Below are 20,588 nucleotides of genomic sequence, written 5' to 3'. Positions count from 1 at the left end.
AATTTTTTTTCAAATTTTTTATTTTCGGTTGATTGTTCATTTAATATTTTTTATTTTAATATAATATGTAATTTAATTATTAATAGTTGAATAATCTTATAACAAATATAATTTTAAAAAATAAAAATTAGGGTATTAAGATATAATTCATTAAAAAAATTATGATATAATTTATAAAATAAATTGTTTCCTTTGTTGTTTAAAAATTAAATTTTTTTCTTTATTTTATTAATTCTAATTTTGAAATTCTAAAATTTTATAGAATTAGAATTATGAATTTTTTAATAAAATTATTACAATAGATATTAGAAAGTCATATAATTGAAAATAATAGTAATTTTTTAATAAATAAAATTAAACTTTTTTATTACATTGGAGTAAAAATTGATTTTTAAAAATTTACAAACATACATACAAATTCACATATATACACATATACATGTAAATATTAAATTTTAAAATAAATTTATTTAATAATATAAATTTTAAAAAATATTTCAAACTGAATATGTATCTATGTCAATTAATTATTAGTTAAAAAAAATAAAAAATAATATGTTATACTTAGGTACAAAATCTATATAATTCTATATAAAAAAAAAAATTTACAAAAATCTATAAAAATCTCGCAAAAAATCTACAAGAATCCACATAATAAATCTGTAAATTCTATATAAGTCAGTAAAAATCTATCAAATCTACAAAAGTATATCATTTTCATGACATGACGATGATATGGTACAGATGCAGTGTTAACGTGTACAGAGCCGCATCATACTATCTTATTAAAAAGAACTAAAATCACAACAACAACAAAAATATGTAATAATAAAATCGAAATTCGAAAACATTGATAATCAAACTCGTAAAATGACAAAAATACATGGCCAACATATTAATTCGTGCTGGTTAAACCTAGTTGATTGTTTTGTATTTAATTATTTTTAAAATTATGTAAATTTAAATAATTGTGTTAGTTATATCAATTTCTAAATATTTTATGAGTATAACAATATATTATTACGTTTTGATATTTAATCTAAAGGTAGTTTTTCAAATGTATGTTACGAATTTCATAATTTACCTGTGTATAGTACTGAATTTACTATAATATAAATATAAATAAATTGGAGTGATCCTATAAATTAGTTAGATGTGAATTGAATATGTATGTCTATTAAGAAAATTTATAAATAGATATTTGATCCGAAAAAAGTTATTATTATGAGTAAAATAATAACGAATTTTCAAATCCTATTTTTGTATAGTAAAATTTGAAAATATAAGTTGGAGATATGACTAGAACTCATCATATATTAGTGTAAAACTTATAATAAAATAGAATTATTAGATTGTTTATGCGGTAGAATATCATGCAACAAAAAAGCATAACGAAGTGCATGAATTGCATAACCAAACGTGGCTTCGTTTTCATATCCCAAATTTAATTCACAAAACCAAAATAGATTGGGATTGCATCATAAGTTGATTCAAAAGATCCACTAAAGTCGATTAGCCAATAACATTTTAACCATCACAACTCTTGCATCATCAGGAAGGCTGAAAAAGAGCTCCATGTCCGGAGTTTTGTTCACGAGAAGCCTCGCGACGATTACCTTATCTGGCGTGGACAATCCTGGAATTTTACCGAGTTCACCATAGACCTGTTTTCGAGCGTTTGATATTTCATACTCGTGCCCTAATCGTTTAATAATTTCACCAAAACTGATACCGACAGATTCGGAAAGATCAACGATGGCCCTCAATGGATCATCATAACTATGATCTGAAAGCTTCCTTTTCCTTGGCATTTGCTTCTTTTCTGTCTCACTTTCTTGAAGACGACACACAGATACCTCATTTTCATCATCGAGCCCCTCGTTGATGCAGCAATCGAATTCTAGTGCCATTTCTCTCTCGTTTTTTCCTGAATCTGTATTTATTTTTTGATCAGTATCAGAAAGATCTTCAATATTTTCTCTTATGATGGGATCATTTCCATATATTTGACACCAGTCATTGTAATGTGGCCAAGCCTTGTACCTCATTGTACGAGCACCGCTGTCTATCTGAAATGATGTTTGATGAAAAACATAAGCAATGGAACAACACATTCTACGAGTATCAAAGAAAAACCAACTGGCCATATCAAGCCGAAAAATAAATGATTCAGTGAAACAAGAAAGAGATGAAAGCCAATAATTTAAAGATGAGCCAAAGTATTATCATTCTAGGAAAGTATGTACACCCCAAAACAATTAAATTCTGAATAAAGCATGTCCCATACTGAATCATTCCAAGAAGGGGAAAGAGCCAACAGAAAATCAAGAAAACTATAATCACCTCAAGTATAAACCACAATCCCCAATTTTCAAACAATTAAAAGTCTAAGTACATCTGGAAGTAACATTGTCAATTAAATGATTTTTTTCATATGATGACTAAGAAACCTAACCAATGGGTGGAACATGCTTCACCTCCTTGATACTATATGAATTCAGCAACAGTTTTTTATATCTAAAGAAATAATAATAATGATCGCACTGTGATTACTAAACATCAAAGAAAGCTGAGGATACTGTCAGAAATATAACACTGTCAGAAATATATATATATATATATATATATATATGAAAACTAAGAAGAGGAAGAGACTACATAAAAAAGAAAGAAAGAAAACAACAATCATCATGAGCATAAACCACAGTCCCAATTTTAATGAGGGAATTCAAAACCAATTTCAAACAAACCTTCACGTATAAATCCCACGCATCATCTTCTGCCTTAATCGTATACTCTTCTTCATTCCAATAAATCCCCTTTGTGCCAACATGCTTGTCAACATTTTATGATTTTTCTTCCAAACATGTAGCTTGGAATTTATGTGAGGCAAGGCCCTAATGTCAGTACCAGGAAAAGCTTTGACCATTGCCCTTTCAAGTACATGCAAATAGCCTCCTCTAAAGCCATTTTCCTTTTTCCAGCCTCTGGTGATAATATCTTTTAGAGCACATATCAACACTTCCTCTTCTTTTACTGACCAAATTCGTCTGCATCCTTCCAATTTCGTTCCATCCCCTTGAGTTTGTTTACTCGGTGCAGGCTTCATTTCTGAAATACCGATACAGAAAACAATACTAACAGGAAGTAGGGACGTGAAACTTGAAAGATTTTTTTAGCATCGAAGCTATCACTTCTAATCTAAACCTGCTTATTTGGATCCAAATAAATAGGACAGTGTTTCTGCTAAAATGGGATACGACCAGGTTTATTTAGATTCAAAATTTTGTCGGTGACAAAAAAACTGGAATCATGAAGCTCAAACAGGAAAAAGCTCAGTGACATGGATATTGATCTAATCTAGCAGCCATCTTCTCTCATCGGAGATCTACGACCAGCAGACCTAGTAGATTAGCCTCACATTAAATGTAATCCAGAAGAATGTGAGGGAAACTGAAAATTTCGTTTCAGCGTCAGCCACCATTTGTCAGTGAAGATGACTGCTCTCACAAACATACTTAAGCCTTCAACTCAAACTTTCCAAGAATACACAAAAAATCATAGGATATGTTCAAAAATGAAGATGTTGTAACAGATATATTTTCAAGCACCCATAGGCCCACTAATGCTAAAGGCTAGTTTTCGGCTTCCCCTTTTAATCTTCATGAGACAACTAAGAGTTTAATATTCGACCATCCTACTCTGTCCTCGTCAGAAATCAAATATAACAATATTATTCACAAAGAGTAGATACCAAATCTTGTGGCCTTAGGAACAAAACTTGGGCTTCAGATTGAACAACTTGAAGGCTCTACCACCTCGAGCGTGAAATTTGAACGGGGGATCTAGGAACCATGGGCATATAGATCTCCCTCGGCGCCACTGTTTCTGTTTGAAATGAATTATCACTGATATTAGATCAGTTAGCCACAGTTACTGGATTTTTTTATACACATTAATCTTGAGACCTCTCTCATTCATGTAGCCTGCTTAAATTTTTGTATGAATCTTTACAAATATCAATGTAGCCAAGAATCCAATGCACATCTATTTTTTTTTAGTTAACCAACCAAACATTAACAAAAGTCTCATGCCCTTTTTCAGCTCTAAATAACACATATCAGTACTTTCCAAGCATGCATAGACTCACTGAAAATGAGATAAGAAAAAAACTTCCCATTGAAGCCAATAATTGATGAAAAACAGAAAGAAACCCCAAATATGTTCCACTGCAAAACAAATTAGAAAGACGCTGGAAATCTAATATGGAAAAAACGATTCGGGTCTATGCCAAAACAAAGAATAAAGAAGAATTACCAATTTTGATTGAAATTCTACCGCGAAACTGGCAGGGGCCTACAACTGTGGGAGCATGATGACTGTGCGTGCACGACGAAAGATCGAGGATAAGTGAGTTGGCCAGAAACTTTGTTTTCGGTATTTTCGGCTTCGCTCACAGATTTTCGAAAAATAAAAATTACGTTTTTTACTTTTTTAAAAAGTACGTATTTTTTTTATTTACTCAATTTTCAACTTAGAAAAAATAGTTCATATCAAAGGACAAAACGTGTAAAAAATGACGATGGTCATAGTATACATTTTTTAAAAGCGGTATATGTATCTGCCCAACTTTAGAAAATTGAGATATGTATGCGCTTCTTCTTTTTGACAATCAAGCACCTGCAATCACTCATTGATTGTATGAGATGTCTATAAATATTAATGATTGATGTCTCTAAACACACATCTCATAAGAACAAAATACAATATCTACGGAGAGAGTTGGAGCGCTTAAAAGACTTTAATCAGAGGAAAACAAAATACTTACATTTTTTTCGATAGCCGGAGATAACTCTCGATCTACTTCCATATATTATTTATCATGTTCATTGTTGTGTATAAATATGATTTTGTTGAAAAAACTCTAACACTTATATGTCTTATGTCAATTTTATCACACAATCTTTCAATTTAATTTTAAGAAAATACTTGTTTAATTTAATCACTCATACAAATTCTATTATATATACATGATTAATTCTCTCATATTTAAAAAAATATATATGTTTAAAGATTAGTAAAAAAAAAAGTTAATTTTTTGAAATAAATGATGGGCTTATCCGTCCTAAACAACTATAGTCGAACTCTAATATCGTTGTGGCATGGTGATAATTTTCAATTTGCAGGTATGATTTTTTTAAAAAATTCATTATTATTAGTCATTACAAAATTAATTTGGGTAGAAATTTTTTTAAAAAAAATTGTGATTTTTTTCTTTTATTTGAGGTAAAAAAATTATTATTCAAGAAGATAGGTATTTTATAATTATGTGATGGTTATTATAAAAATAATAATAATTTCTTCTTCTTGTGATTTCTCATAAATTGAATTGTAAAATTATATATCCGAAATTTGTGTTTCCAAACATCATTTATCATTATGATTAAATTTTTAAGGTGATAATTTATGGGTGAATTGGAGAAAAATACATTTGTCTATGATTTATTTAAGATTCAGTACCTAACAATTTTTTTTTGTATTTTAATACCTGACAAAAGACAAACTTGGTTTTTACTACATGTTTCATGCAATTTTACCTATTTACCCTTTTAATTAATAAAAAATTATATAAATACCTATTTTTGTTGGTTATCTTCTCTTTCCACTCATCATTCCCAATACATTTGGATGACATGTAAATTGAATTTAAATATTTTTTTATTTTAAAAAAACAAAAAACAAATTCGCAACCAATTGAACTTTTTGGAATATTTAGTTTTATTTGCGAAATACTTAATTTCAATTTTAAAATACTTGATTTAGTAAATGAAATACTCAGAATGTGTATTAAAATACTGAATATTCGAATATGCAACACAAGTTCACCAAATGCTCGCATTTTCATCCAAGATCCATTTGGATGACATGTTCATTTCATTTAATTATTTTATTTATTCTTAAAAAACAAATTCGCAACTAAGCATTGAACTTTTTCAAGTACTTAGTTTTACTTGCGAAATACCTAATTTCAATTTTAAAATACTTGATTTGGTAAATGAGATACTCATAATGGGTATTAAAATATTGGATATTCGAATATGCAATGTAAGTTCACCAAATACTCGAATTCCATCCAAGATGTATTTGTATGACATGTTCATTTCATTTAATTATTTTTTTATTTTTTTAAAAAAAAAATTCGCAGCTAAGCATTGAACATTTTGAAGTACTTACTTTTATTTGCGAAATATCTAATTTAAAATTTAAATACTTGATTTGGTAATTGAGATACTCATAAAAGTTAATAAAATACTGGATATTCTAGTGGGCAATGTAAGTTCACCAAGTGCTCGCATTTCTATCCAAGATGCATTTAGATGACATGCACATTCATTTAAATATTTTTTAATTTTTAAAAGAAAACTAAGCATTGAATTTTTTGAAGTACTTAGTTTTACTTGCGAAATATCTAATTTCATACTCAGAATGAGTATTAAAATACTGAATATTAGAATATGCAACGTAAGTTCACCAAATGCTCACATTTCCATCCAAGATGCGTTTGGATGACAAGTTTATTTCATTTAATTAATTTTTTTATTGTTAAAAAAAAATTCGTAACTAATCATTAAATTTTTTCAAGTACTTAGTTTTACTTGCGAAATACCTAATTTCAATTTTAAAATACTTGATTTGGTAAATGATATACTCAGAATGAGTATTAAAATACTGGATATTCGAATATGCAACGTAAATTCACCAAATGCTCGCATTTCCATCCAAGATGCATTTGAATGACATGTTCATTTCATTTAATTATTTTTTTTATTGTTAAAAAAACAAATTCGTAGCTAAGCATTAAACTTTTTTAAAATACTTAGTTTTACTTGCGAAATGCCTAATTTCAATTTTAAAATACTTGATTTGGTAAATGAGATACACAGAATGAGTATTAAAATACTGGATATTAGAATATGCAACGTAAATTCACCAAATGCTCGCATTTCCATCCAAGATGCATTTGGATGACATGTTCGTTTCATTTAATTATTTCTTTATTGTTAAAAAAAAAACAAATTCGCAACTAAACATTGAACTTTTTCAATTACTTATTTTTACTTGCGAAATACCTAATTTCAATTTTAAAATACTTGATTTGGTAAATGAGATACTCAGAATGATTATTAAAATACTGGATATTCGAATATGCAATGTAAGTTCACCAAGTACTCGCATTTCCATCCAAGATGCATTGGGATGACATGTTCGTTTCATTTAATTATTTCTTTATTGTTAAAAAAAAACAAATTCGCAACTAAACATTGAACTTTTTAAATTACTTAGTTTTACTTGCGAAATACCTAATTTCAATTTTAAAATACTTGATTTGGTAAATGATATACTCAGAATGAGTATTAAAATACTGGATATTCGAATATGTAACATAAGTTCACCAAGTGCTCGCGTTTACATCCAAGATGCATTTGGATGACATGTTCAAGGACTTTTCAGCAGCTACAAAGCTTTGAAATAGAAAAAAAGGCTTAGAGCGAATATTTGAAGATTTCCGGACAATGTTCTTCGAGAGAATAGCCCGTGATAGGAACGAGGTAGCATAATCCGTGGATTTACAATTTACAGAGAAATATGAAGTCGGATACACGTCGATAGTCATATTCCAGTAGGTCGAAAGTTATGGGATTTAATAAAACGACATGCAATTCACCATGGACTAATTGGGAGATGCATTATGAACATAGTTCGTAAATGAGCTTGAAGCTTGCACTTTAAGCATATCTATCGATTTTTGGATCAACGATTTATAAAATACTCATAAATATTAATTGACAATACTTTTTGATATTCATTGAATGACTTATTTGACAATTATACTTATTTGACATAATACTTATTGATAATTATTCATTATACTTATTAGTATTTTTTTCTTTATACTTATGAGTATTAATTTATAATATTATTAATATTCATTCACAATACTTGTTGGTATTCATTAAATGACAATGCAATACTTCATTTGATATCATCCTCATTAGTATTCTTTCATAATATTTATTGGTAATCATTCATTATATGCATCAATATTCTTTCATTATACTTATTATCAAATTTGAGTTTTTAAGGGTAAAATCAATTATCAGTGGAATCTAATTATATAATATTTGTAACAATTAGGTATCACATTTTTATTTCATGGCTCTCATCATCAAGACAACTCCATATTGACTTCAAATTATATATTTTGACACCATCAAATAATCGAATTTGAGTATTTAAATGGTAAAATCAAGTATTTGGGGACTCGTATTAGGCATTATTTGTATTAATTTAGGTATCATATTAGATACTTCTCAAGTAAAAATAAGTATTTTAAAATTTCAATACTTAGTTAAGAATTTGTTTTTTTTATATATAAAAAAATATTAAATGAGATGAATATGTCATCCCAATGCATCTTCCAAGGAAAGATAAACACTTAGTGAGCTTACGTTGCATATTCGAATATCCAGTATTCTATTACATATTATGAGTATCTCATCTACCAAATTAAATATTTGCAATCTCAAATTAGGTACTTCTCAAATAAAAACAAATACTTTAAAATTTTTATGCTTAGTTGAGAATTTGTTTTTTCTTTTACAGAAAAAATATTAAATGATATGAATATGTCATCCAAATGCTTATTCCATGGAAATATCAATACTTGGTGAACTTACGTTGCCTATTCGAATATCTAGTATTTTAATACATATTGTGAGTATCTCATTTACGAAATAAAGTATTTGCAAACTCAAATTAAAATACTTCTCATTTAGGGAGAAAAATAAAGTATTGGTAGACTCGAATTAGATATTTTTTGTGCTAATTTAGGTATCACATTTTAACTTCACAAATGACGCATCAAAAATCACTCAATATTACTTGAAACTATATTTTTTATATGCCAAAATAATATAACTAATTGAGTCTTAAAAGGGTAAAATCAAGTATATGTGAAATCAAATTAGGTACTATTTGAACCAATTTAGGTAGCACGTTTTTTATTCACAAATCTCATCATCAAAAAATATTCAATATTATCTTCAAATTATATATTTTGACATACTCAATCGAATTTGAGTATTTAAAAGGTAAAATCAAGAGTTTGTGAACTCGAATTATGTATTATTTGTATTAATTTAGGTATCACATTTTTGCTTCACGAATATCATCATCGGTGTCACTTAATATTAACTTCAAATTATATTTTGGCATCCTCAAATAATTGGATACGAGTATTTACGGGATAAAATCATGTATTTATATACTCTAATTAGATACTCTGTGTACCAATTTAAGTATCACATTTTAACTTCACAAATGACACAATCAAAAGTCACTTAATATTACTTGAAACTTAAGTATTTTCTTACACATTTGAAGTATTCAAATAGCCAAATCAAATGTTTGGAACCCGAAAATAGGTATTTTATCGATCAAAATAAGTAATTTTTCTAATTCAACAATGAGTGAGAAACTGTGTTTTTTAAAAAATTAGATGACATGAATAAGTCATCTTAATGTATTTTCAATGAAAATACCAACAATTATTGAATTTATTGTGATAGCTCGAAGATAAAGTATTTTCTTACACATTTGGAGTATTCAAAGAGTAAAATCAAGCATTTGGAACTCCAAAATAGGTATTTTCTGGGTCAAAATAAATATTTAATCTGATTTCATGATGGGTGATGATCTATGTTTTTTTAAAAAAAAATAAAATGACATGAATTAGTCATCCTAATGCATTTTTCATGAAAAGACCAACAATGAATGAATTTATGGTGAATGCTCGAAAATATAGTATTTTCTTATATATTTAGATTATTCAAAGAGCGAAATCAAGTATCTGAAACCCCGTAATAGGTACTTTGTATGTCAAAATAAGTATTTACTTTTATTCCATGATAATTGAGAAACAATATTTTGCTAAAATTATATTTTAAATGGAGAAAAATGGTATAATTTTTGTGGATAAAATAATATATTTATTTGAATAATAAAGGGTAAAAATGTAAAGTTTGTTTTGTGGGTAGTTAAAACTAAATGTATAGATTTGTCAGGTACTGATTTCTAAAAAATCATGGCTAGGTACTGAATTTTAATTGAAACATTCACAGATGTATTTTTTTGAAATTTACCGATAATTTATTTACTTAGTTAGAAAATTATAAGACATTTTTCGAAGTTTTCAAATGATTGTTTTATGACATTTTCCAACATCAAATATGTTGAATTCCAACGATTATGATACTTACTCCAATTTTTATATAAAATTTAAAAATATAAAATTCTATCATAATTAGGCGGGCCAGCCCGCCCCGTCTTGAACCGCAATCCAAACGGGCTCAGCTCATTTGGCCTGCCTCCAAACGAGATGCTATTTTATCAACCCAACCCACTCAATTTTTATAACGGGACGGACCGGCCTGACGGACCTGACCCAATTTGACAAGTCTACCTATGACAACCTGACGATGAATAGTTAGTAAAAAAAACTTTGAACAAATATTTATGAATATGTCTCTTGTGAGACGTATCACGAATCTTTATTTGTGAGACGTGTCAACCATACCGATATTCACAATAAAAAGTAATACTCTTAGCATAAAAAATAATATTTTTTTCATGGATGACCCAAATAAGAGATCCGTCTCACAAAATACGACTCGTGAGACCGTCTCACACAATTATTTGTCAATACTTATTATGACAAAATAATCTTCTCGTTTAAATACACGTAAAAATGTCAATTTTTTAAAATGAATTGTGACCTAATTTATTCCCCAAATATCCCATCGAAAAATTATGTACTGCTTTGCGCTAGGGTCTTGCATTTGCTTTGTGAAATTGCAATTGACAAAGATATTCCAAAAGTTTTATGTATTAAATCTCCAGATACAGGGGAAGCTGCCAACAAAATTTGTTTGGTGAATTAGTTATTTAATGTTTGGTTTTTGCAGGTTTTCAAATTCCATTACAAGAAGCTCGTCCGTCGGATGTATGATATATGTTCAAGTAAGATTGATTCCAAACCTTTGTTATTTCTTCTGTTTCGATAGACTTTCATATGGATTTCATGATCCGCAATCCCAGTTTCTTACGAGTTGTGGTTTTTTTATGTGATTAGATCATTTAAAATCATGTATTCGAGATCTAAGCACAAAATTTTCACCATCTTTTTATTCCAGTGATGGGTATCCAATATCTTCCACAAATATGCAAGAATTCTCTGTTGTCGATGTTTTCTTGGAAGTGACAGAAGAGTTGACAGACATGATAAAATATGTGGCAAACGAACCCTCAGTTGGGCTTTTCTATGTTCAGAAGCATATCCAAAATGCAACTCCCAACCTTGTTAATCTCAAGAATAATGTCGTTGAAAAATCTCATGAGACGGTATTGCATACAGAAGATTTAGAAGACTCTATGGGCATGATGAGATCGATGAAAGAATGTGGCTTCCCAGTTGCAGAAGAAATGATTAGGGAAATTAAAAAATCTCTTTTCATCATGTCAAATAAACAACCAAGAAAAGGATTACTCTCTAACTCTGGATCGGGTTATATTGGAAGAAGTAGCTCGTGGTCACCAGCCACCTTTGGAAGTAACGCCATGTTTCCTCATCCGGATGGTGAAAAGAATGGAGGCTATTTGTCTGGTGTTTTCAAGTCTGCAAAACAAAAGGTCACGAACTTAAAGTGGCCTCAAGTTGAGTCTAAGGAATCGATGAAATCCGAGGATGGGAATCTTCGGCTAAATTCTAGACCCACATCCCCAAACGCAAAAGAAAGTCATTTAACTGTGCCAGAGGCCGAGGGTGAAGATTTATTGTCGAGTCAAGATGGTAAACAGCTTCAAGAAGAATCACAACTTAGTACAAGCTTGTCCCACCTGGCTTTACTTTCATTATGCGAGACCTATGATGAGTTCAAAGCTGATAGAGAAGCTAAATTGGAAGAATGGCTTGGAGGGGTGGCAAGCAATGAGGAGCATCATAAAGAGAAGAACTAGGGATCAAACAGTTCAAAGAACATCTTTCGGTAAGTGGATTTTTGGGGTTGCTGATGTTTAAACCTGTATCATACGAAAGAAAGGATGAAAAGTTTGGTGATCACACATGTTTTTGAAGATTTCCTGTTGTTCCGTGGCATCGACTGTAAATGAATAAAAAACGTTAAGTTTACGTGCATGGCATATGCATTCTTAGCAGTACTTATTAATGTGGATGAAAGGTGTACATATTACAGTTCTGGTATCAACGACGGGCTGTCGGATGTATTTCGTATGCAAGTAATGGTCTTGTTGTGTTACGCGTGTTCCATTCTTTTTCTATTTGTCTGGCACGAGTATGGAGATGGCACAGAAAAGATTGTATGGAGTTCGAAATATAGACCATAATTTTCGACATAATTCTATCCTTAAATCAGATGAGATTTTCTGCATGGTTGCTCCCGATTTTTTGAACGATCCTCTTTAAAATATTCAAAATTTTAAGCTTTTGCCTTTATAGGGTCATCAGAAAATTCAGCAACAGATGAAATCTCGAAAAAAGTTCGAAGTCCATTCTGAAAAATATACATTTCGTAGAATTTATTTGACTATGGTTATGCCTAAGAACTGCTTTTATCAATCTTTTGAATTTTTTAAGTGTAATTAATTTAACGTGATCGACAGTTCCAAATAAATAATATCTTTTCTTTGTTTGATCCTATCTATGTTTTATTAAAAAAATTAAATTTATTTTTAAGTTCAAATGCCTAAATAATTTGTTTCTGTGGAAATAAACACTATAATCTATTCCCTTGGGCAAAGACACATCACAGAAATTCAGTATCAAGTAGATCAATTCATAGCTGTAACATTTGACACTGAACAGAAAATTTGGGATTATAGAATCTGATATAAAGCACAAGTTCATTGTAAACGGCTAAAGATGACAGATGTTATGGATATTTTTTTACTAGAATATTATATGTATGCATCAATAGGACGATCGTAGCAGCTCGTCATAACACTGCTTGAATATCTACATTTCTAGCCACCAAAAACTACACGCTCAATGCTCTCATAGAAAAGAATGAAAGGGAAGAAAGGATGTCACGCTGCAAAAGAGTGTTGGTAAAAGGGGTGCTATAAGATGGGGAAGAACACAATCCAAATATATCTGATAATGCATAAATGACGCTTCTCAAAGGCCAATTCTGAGCTAAGGAATCCCACTACCGTTGCATAAGCTGCCTTCTAGAGGATACTAAGGTCACATGCACAGTCTCCTCCTTCTGTGACCCTAGAGAAAATAACTGCACATAGTTTAGGCGAACTTGCTATGTGCAGAGAATAATGTAAAAATGCATCAGGTACTTGCAACACACAATTGTTTTGAAAAAACACAGAGAAGTCCGCATCTTTGATGCTTGAAAAGGTAACAAATAAAGTTCATCATGGCGATGACATAACATAAAAGTTACCTTGAAATATGGCCTCGATATTCTTGGTTTCCATTCCTAAAATTTCCCAGTAACTTGCCAAGTCCCAGGGCTTGAGCCAGTTGGAGGCAAAAGTTCATTCATGATGTCTTCAAAAATATTTTCTGGAATAGACATGCCATCAATACCATCTGAAATATCGCTGACGTAATCTTGAGACTCGACACTAATAAAATGTGAATTTGACGGTATGGGGCTGCCACTTCTGCTCGAATTAGTCCCGACCACTGAACATGGAGGCACAGCAGAGCCATCACTGTAACTTAAATTCTGAGTGTTGGAGCCACTGGTTTCACCCAATAATTCAGTACTAACATTTAAAACTGGAGAAGACAGGTTGTTGTCAATACATAAACTTGGCGTCAAACAATGCTGACTGCCATTATTTTGAGGGTTTGAACCATTTAAGTTGTCATCAAACATCGAACCACAATTTGCATTCAAACAATCCAAGTGGTTATTACTGATTAATACTGATGACCCAACATTACAACCAAAATCTGTCCCTGAGCCATTATTGTTACCTAAATGTCGAGGGGCAGAGCCACTTGAATCACTGGCAAAATCAGAAACATTATTTGTGATGGGGCGAGCCAAATCAATGTTGCCGCTACTTGCTCCTACCTGTATATCTAAACATGGACTGGTGAAGCCATCACTATTGCCCAATGTTCTAGACTCCTCATTAATACCATTTCTAGCGATTTTAAGACCAACATTTGCCCTTGGAATGGAAAATCTGTTGCTGCCGACAATTTTAGCTTTTCTGTATAGATATGAGGATATGCATGAGAATGCAAAGCTGTTGTTGGAAAATAAATGAAGATTCCAGCTCGTACCTGATTTGATTTTGTTTCACAGCAGCCACTTTTGACTTCAATATACCTTTCACGGAATGTAGATTATGTTAGCTTCATAATAACAATATATCCACAAAAGGAAAGAAAATACCAAGGTACGCATCAAAATAGACATCACTATATGTGCTAAAAAAATTTGTTGCAATGAACGATAAAGTATTGACAGCTAATCACGTGTTAGTTTAATTTCCATATATGGAAAAACATTAGCAGTTCTATCGTTTATCTGAGCCGAGATTTATCTGAAAGGTTAGTTCTTTTTTATATAACAGGAAAAGTGAGCCTTTTCCTGCAACTTCATCTAAAGCTCTTAAAATAGTCAGCAATCATTCCATAAAACGAGATATTTGTTGTTTTTTACTTCTAATGATTCTACAACAAAGGACAAATATTACTTTGATACTCTTGAACTTACCACATGTTGAACATCATACAGCAAAGATGCTTATCGGATCGGATCGGATCCGATCCGGTCGGAAACAGGTACAATCCGGAACCTGTTAAACTGGTTCGAGATTGATCTGAACCTGGCATCAAATCTTAATTGGATTGGGTTGCCTAAACCAGATCCAGAATCATTTTAATTCGGCCTGTTTGAATCCGATTCAGTAATATATTTGATTTTATTGTTATTATTATTTTGCTTCATAAATAACTTCTTCGTGTACATAGTGGTCGGAAAAGAATAAAATATTGACTCCAATTATGTTTCATCTTGTTCAATTCGATTCCAATTTCAGATTGTGTTATACACCTAATCCAATAAATTCAATCTGGTATCCTACAAGATTGGTTTGGTTACATTATCCTATAATTCAGAACCGGTCCAATCCGGTTGTGTAATATTCCTATCCCTATAATAAAGCCCTTTTACGACATTAATAAGAATACCACCAACGCTAGACCCTAGTAAAAATACACTTTAACATGATAAAAATATTAATAGGTTTGTGCTCGGGCTGTAACATGCAAGAGATTTACAGTTCAAGCAACCAAAATAGCAACAATCCAAACCAGCTGCTATCTAATGTCTTAACCGAATTATTTAATCTTTACATACAAAGACAATAAAAAAATTGTGTTTGCATTCAAGGCAAGAGCGTTAGCAGTTTTAGAACATCGGTTCATGGAACACTACAATTTCTTCATGAGCATGTATGTTTTCCTCCTGCTTTGTAACTTTATTGATATCCAAATCAAAGGATAATAATGACGGTAAATTCACATTAAATATAATTTGAAAACTACAAAAACCTCAAGTGGTGACAATTAAGGAAATATTTGCAGGGGAAAACGTTAAGTCTACACATCATGTATCGCCTTCCAAGAAATTTCAAGTACATATACCCCTAGTTTATCAACACCAGTCACCATTTCTGCCATTAGACCGGTTCACTGAATTGGGCAGTAGAAGTTTTGGTTGGAATCACTAGAGGCACTTCTACATTTCCAATTTTTCCAACCATTTTCGGTTGCTCGCAAACTTACTTTAAGAAACTTGGTCATAACAGGATCTAACAAAAGATCATCACCTCCTCATAGTTTTCCATTTTTTACTAGCTATGTGTAGCTATGTCCATTAAACCAAATAGACTATAGTTGCTTCCATCTCTGCTCCATGATGTTCCTTGTATATTATGTTCACCAACCATCCTCATATACAAGCACAACAAGCTCTTACAGCTGAGACCGCCACCTTAGTGCCTAATACGCTTCAGACAAAAAACTTCATACATATGCCTTATCATTTACTGACACATAAAACACTACAATAGTTGTGCTAATCAAGCATAAATAGAAAGTCACAGTGTCTTAATAACAGTATTTCGCAAGAACTAGAGAGAAAATTTAAGCACAAAACAAGCCTAACAACGCATTGACAAGTGTACAAAATTTAGCCAACGTTTACCAACCAGATGATGGGGTCTTGAGGCGGCTTCTCTCAGACTTAACAGAAGCAATAACTGAATCAGCAGACGGCCCCAAACCCTTTCTTCCTACCAGCTTCACTCCAAGCTTCTCCGTGAGGTAGTTCATTCTATTCTCATCACCTCCTCTGACTTCTCTGAGGTCAAGGGCTTGTTGCTTAGATAATAGGGTATAAATGTGAAACTCCTGCCTCTGATTAAAATGAGACTGAAGCTGCTCAAAAAGCAACTTGTTCGAATGCTGTAGATCTGGCTTCTTTCTCTGATTGCCAAAAGTCACCCTTAAAATGGCATTTGAATCAAAATCTTTTCTACCAAAAATTATAGAAAAGCTGCCAAATTCAATATCAGGTTCTCTGAATAAATCTGCAAGAATAGAAGCACAACTGTGTGCATTCCTTGTTGGATTCTTCTCAACTTTTAACCTTGAAGCTCTAACTCTAGCATAATGAGCCATGTTGGCAGCTTCTCTAAACCCACTGAGCAAAGCACCATGCATGGTAGCTGGATAGCGCCTGGTGGTAGCTTCCCCAGCAAAGAAAACCCTCCCATCTCCCACACTTTCAGCTATAATATCATAATCATCGCCTGAGGCCCCAACAGCAACATTGGAGTAAGAACCTAAGCAGAACGGATCGCTACCCCATCTAGTACAAACAGTTTGGATAGGTTCTGGAACTTCAATACCTTGTGGTTCATATATACCTGCATTACCAAGGCTAGCCACGTGTTAGAAAAGCTCAATTACTGGCAGTGATAACAGCACTAGCAACTAACATTCTTAGGTAAATCAATAAGAGCAATTCACCCAAAAAATGGGATTGCTTTCTAATATTACAATTCATTCTCTCTAGAAGTTCATCAGGTTAACAAATTTAACGGAATATAAGGTGATTTATCATCTTCATGCGAATAATGCATAAATCGGAAGCAATAATTTAGATGCTTAAATGCAAGCTAGTGAACGAGGGCCAAACACCATAACCTGATTGAGTACACATATCAAATAATTACTCTGCAACAATAAATGATGTTCACCCCATTGTTTCATCTCTCACCAAAGTGTACCACGACAGGGACAAGTAACTGTTTGTCTATTTTTCCCCATGGATTACTACCATATGCATTTGAATTTCAAATTAGTCTATATACTGTTTAATAAACATAAACCTTGAATCTTTTTATCATGATTATTACCACGTGACAGTCAATCTTCATTTTCCCCTAAATACGGAACCTTCACTGTTTAATCATAAATTGTTCGTTGTAGAGAATTTTCTTGTTAACATCTCAGCCAAGTTCATGCCAAATAAATGTGAAGAAAAATTATTTTGGTAGCATGTTCTAATGACAACATTGTGAATTCACCCACTTCTATCGTGCGAAATAGAAGAACAGTGAAACTAAAACACATCACACAAAAATATGATATATGATATCTCTATAAATCAGATGAGGAAAGCTAATGGGAAATTAAATTTGTGCAAAAGAACTGCAAATCACTATTTTTATGATGTAAATACAAGCTCATAAATTTCAGTCATGACTTGTTTTGCTAATAGCACGAGACAAAACAAATACAATCATGTAGACAACACAAATTTTTTATTTCTACTATTTATTTCGTAAATAAATCACACCAGAGATAAAGCATGGGCAACACATACTTCTAATTTCTCATGTAAACAGAGTCGGTATAACAATTGGAACATATTACAGAAAAAGGGTTTTAGTCATGCAAGTATTTTATGCATACTAGTTTTTCCTAAGGCTCGAATTACAATAATTAGCACACTAGGAGTAAAGAAAACCAACACATAAGAACCTTTAAGAATCAGAAGCACCCTTGTCACAGCATCAGTAGGCTCCATGGTCTCAAACTTATGTGCAGCTTCCCCTGCTACTAAAGCAATCAAGATTGGACCGCCAGCTACAGTTGCATAGCTGTAAAAAAGGAAGAATTCACCCTGAAGGCTAGGATCATCAGAGAGATGTCCAAATGTATCGAGGTCAGTTCCCCAAAAGGCATGTGAAAAGAGCATTGCGACCTTATTTAACAAGCCAAATCCCAACCTTTTTATTCCTTCAAGCTTTCTCTGAGGTAACTCAGGGATAAACTTTATGGAACCAGATTTTAGAACTCCTAGTGGAACTGTGCAAAGAGCCATATCCCCATCATAAACCTGCCCACCGGCAGCAACCTGCACCCCATCACTAGTATAACGGATGGCTTGGACTGTTTTCTCGTAAAGAATTGGGACATTCTCTGCCAATGCCTGGACCAGTCTTCCATTTCCACCAGGCAGAAAGCAGTGATCCCCTCCCATATCAAATGGATCGTCCTGATCCCAAAATGCAAGTGAAAGCTTTGAAAGCAATCCAGCATTTGCATATTCCAAGTTTGCAAGATGCCAATGAAACAATTTCATCTCTTCTCCATTAACAGAATCACCGGGGGCCTCCCAGAAGGTCTCCAATGCCGCTCCTAGCGAAACATCCTGCGAAACATCTCCCATCATCTGCCTAAGTTTACTTACCTTATCCAGAAGTTGGTTAAAAGAAGTTTCCACTTTTCGATCCAAATCAGGGTCAACAGGTCTTCCGTCTACACTGTAAATAGGACACTTGTCCCTCACCTTATGAAGTGTATATGACAATTGCCGGGCCAAAATCCCAAGAGGATTCCCCAATGTACCCGTCAACACACTACCTCCCAAATCGGCAACAGCTGTCCTATTCCCAACCTCCAGCTTTTTTGTGTACACCCTACCTCCAGCACGCTTCCTTCCTTCCAAAACTGTCACCTTAAACCCAAAAGTCATCAACTGCCTTGCAGCAGCCAACCCCGCAAGGCCTGCTCCAACCACTATCACATGTGGCTTACTCGGCTCCACCAAAATCCTTTCCTTTATGCCTGGTGCAACCCCAAAGTTTATATACCCTTGTAAAACCAAATAGTTATAAGCAGAATCCAGTAAACCCCCACAATGGTTAGGAATAATATCCAGAAACATTTCCTTGGTAATCCAAGTTGAGACATTCTCACGCCACCTTGTGATTATATGATTCCGGATCAAGATATAATTTACCTGCTCGATTCCACCAACCACAGAAACCACCCCGGCATCTATTTCTTCATCAGTGAGCGAATCTGCGGGAAAACCCGACGTCAATGCAACCAAGGCCTCGGACATAGCCTCCTTATTAATCACAATTATCTCCTCCGATACGTCATTGACAACTTTCTTGCCTAAAACATCACCAGAATTTAAACCATAGCCATGTTTTTTAACAGCTAAAGAATTCGAAATTTCCGTCTGGGCTTTCCTGAATTCGCCTGAACTCGAAGCCAGTGACCCAACTAGAGCTCGAGTTTCGTTGGTATTAGACAAAAAAGTTAAATCTTTTACCTGGTTCGGATAAGACTGAGGTCGACGAGGCCTGCCACACCTCCTCCTCCTAGGAATTGGCGCCAAGTTTATTCTATTCTCGTGCAACGAATTGCCATTAGAATCAGAGTTTTGGCCCAAACCGGAATTCAAACCTAGGTTTTGAATAAAACCGGGACTTGGGTTGGCGCTAGGGCTCGAAGTGGGCAGATGAATGGTAAACTGGAGAGGATTACTGGGTTGATTCGTAATGCGAGGATGAGGTTTTTCACTCGATGAGAATTCCATCACAGTAATTCAGATCACACCAAAATCATAAACAAAAAATGGATCACAGCATTTCTTCCTTTGTCTTCGATTGCAGAGTGAATTGAAAACAAACGAATCATTGATTCTTGGCCCTGTGGAGAGTGACAGCGATGATCCCAGATGGAAAATTTAGAAAAATATTCCTCCTTGCAATCCCATTTAAGAAAATGGAAGCTGTATGTATGCCCAGTTCTCAATTGGTAAAATATGTCAAAATATGCTGTGGTGGTTTAAAATAAGTGCTTAAGTTATTGAATATTAAAAATAACATTTGTAAATATTAAAATTTAACATGTGATGATATATACAATCATTTATTTATTTTTAGATTATTTTCAAAAAAAAATTTATAAATAAATCTCTAAATTTGTGAAAAAAAAATATAATTGAATGAAAAATTTTTTATAAAATGTGTAGTTTTATATATTTTGTGAGTTTGAGATTTTTAATTTTATCATAAATTTTTACTTTTAGCAGTGTTGTATTTTTTTTGTTTTATATCATTTATTGAATCACTTAATAATTTGTCGAAATTGTAAAAATCATGTAAAA

At 32.4% G+C, this 20,588-nt stretch overlaps 2 protein-coding genes and 1 long non-coding RNA gene across 5 annotated transcripts; 1 reads left to right on the top strand and 2 right to left on the bottom strand.

Annotated features, from left to right (window-relative positions):
* Positions 1 to 1,384: 1,384 nt before the first annotated feature.
* Positions 1,385 to 4,436, bottom strand: LOC140960565 (uncharacterized). Its single transcript, XR_012172190.1, has 3 exons — positions 4,318 to 4,436; positions 2,751 to 3,111; positions 1,385 to 2,069 (listed from the first exon to the last, which is right to left on the bottom strand). It is a non-coding gene; the product is annotated as an uncharacterized lncRNA (long non-coding RNA).
* A 6,395-nt stretch (positions 4,437 to 10,831) lies between these two features.
* On the top strand, positions 10,832 to 12,394 carry LOC140958533 (uncharacterized). The gene is made up of 2 exons (XM_073416017.1): positions 10,832 to 11,079; positions 11,253 to 12,394. Exons 1-2 carry the CDS (start codon positions 11,072 to 11,074, stop codon positions 12,073 to 12,075), a joined length of 831 nt encoding a protein of 276 aa, XP_073272118.1. The 5' UTR covers positions 10,832 to 11,071; the 3' UTR covers positions 12,076 to 12,394.
* Positions 12,395 to 12,961: 567 nt separating this feature from the next.
* LOC140959247 (protein FLOWERING LOCUS D-like) lies at positions 12,962 to 20,233 on the bottom strand. Of its 3 annotated transcripts, XM_073417116.1 has the most exons (6): positions 19,749 to 19,878; positions 18,164 to 19,588; positions 16,324 to 17,043; positions 14,390 to 14,435; positions 13,533 to 14,316; positions 12,962 to 13,351 (listed from the first exon to the last, which is right to left on the bottom strand). In XM_073417116.1, the coding sequence occupies exons 2-5, from the start codon at positions 19,530 to 19,532 to the stop codon at positions 13,569 to 13,571; spliced, it is 2,883 nt and encodes a 960-aa protein (XP_073273217.1). In that variant the 5' UTR covers positions 19,533 to 19,588; positions 19,749 to 19,878; the 3' UTR covers positions 12,962 to 13,351; positions 13,533 to 13,568. The 3 variants fall into 3 exon arrangements, with proteins under 3 accessions (XP_073273217.1, XP_073273216.1, XP_073273215.1); XM_073417115.1 differs by having other exon boundaries at positions 12,962 to 13,364; positions 18,164 to 20,233; XM_073417114.1 differs by having other exon boundaries at positions 18,164 to 20,233.
* Positions 20,234 to 20,588: the final 355 nt, after the last annotated feature.

Source organism: Primulina huaijiensis, chromosome 15 (genome assembly GCF_012295235.1).
Source record: "Primulina huaijiensis isolate GDHJ02 chromosome 15, ASM1229523v2, whole genome shotgun sequence".
NCBI lineage: Eukaryota > Viridiplantae > Streptophyta > Magnoliopsida > Lamiales > Gesneriaceae > Primulina > Primulina huaijiensis.
Note: the sequence above shows the minus strand (reverse complement) of the source record. Positions and strands in the feature narration are given on the sequence as shown.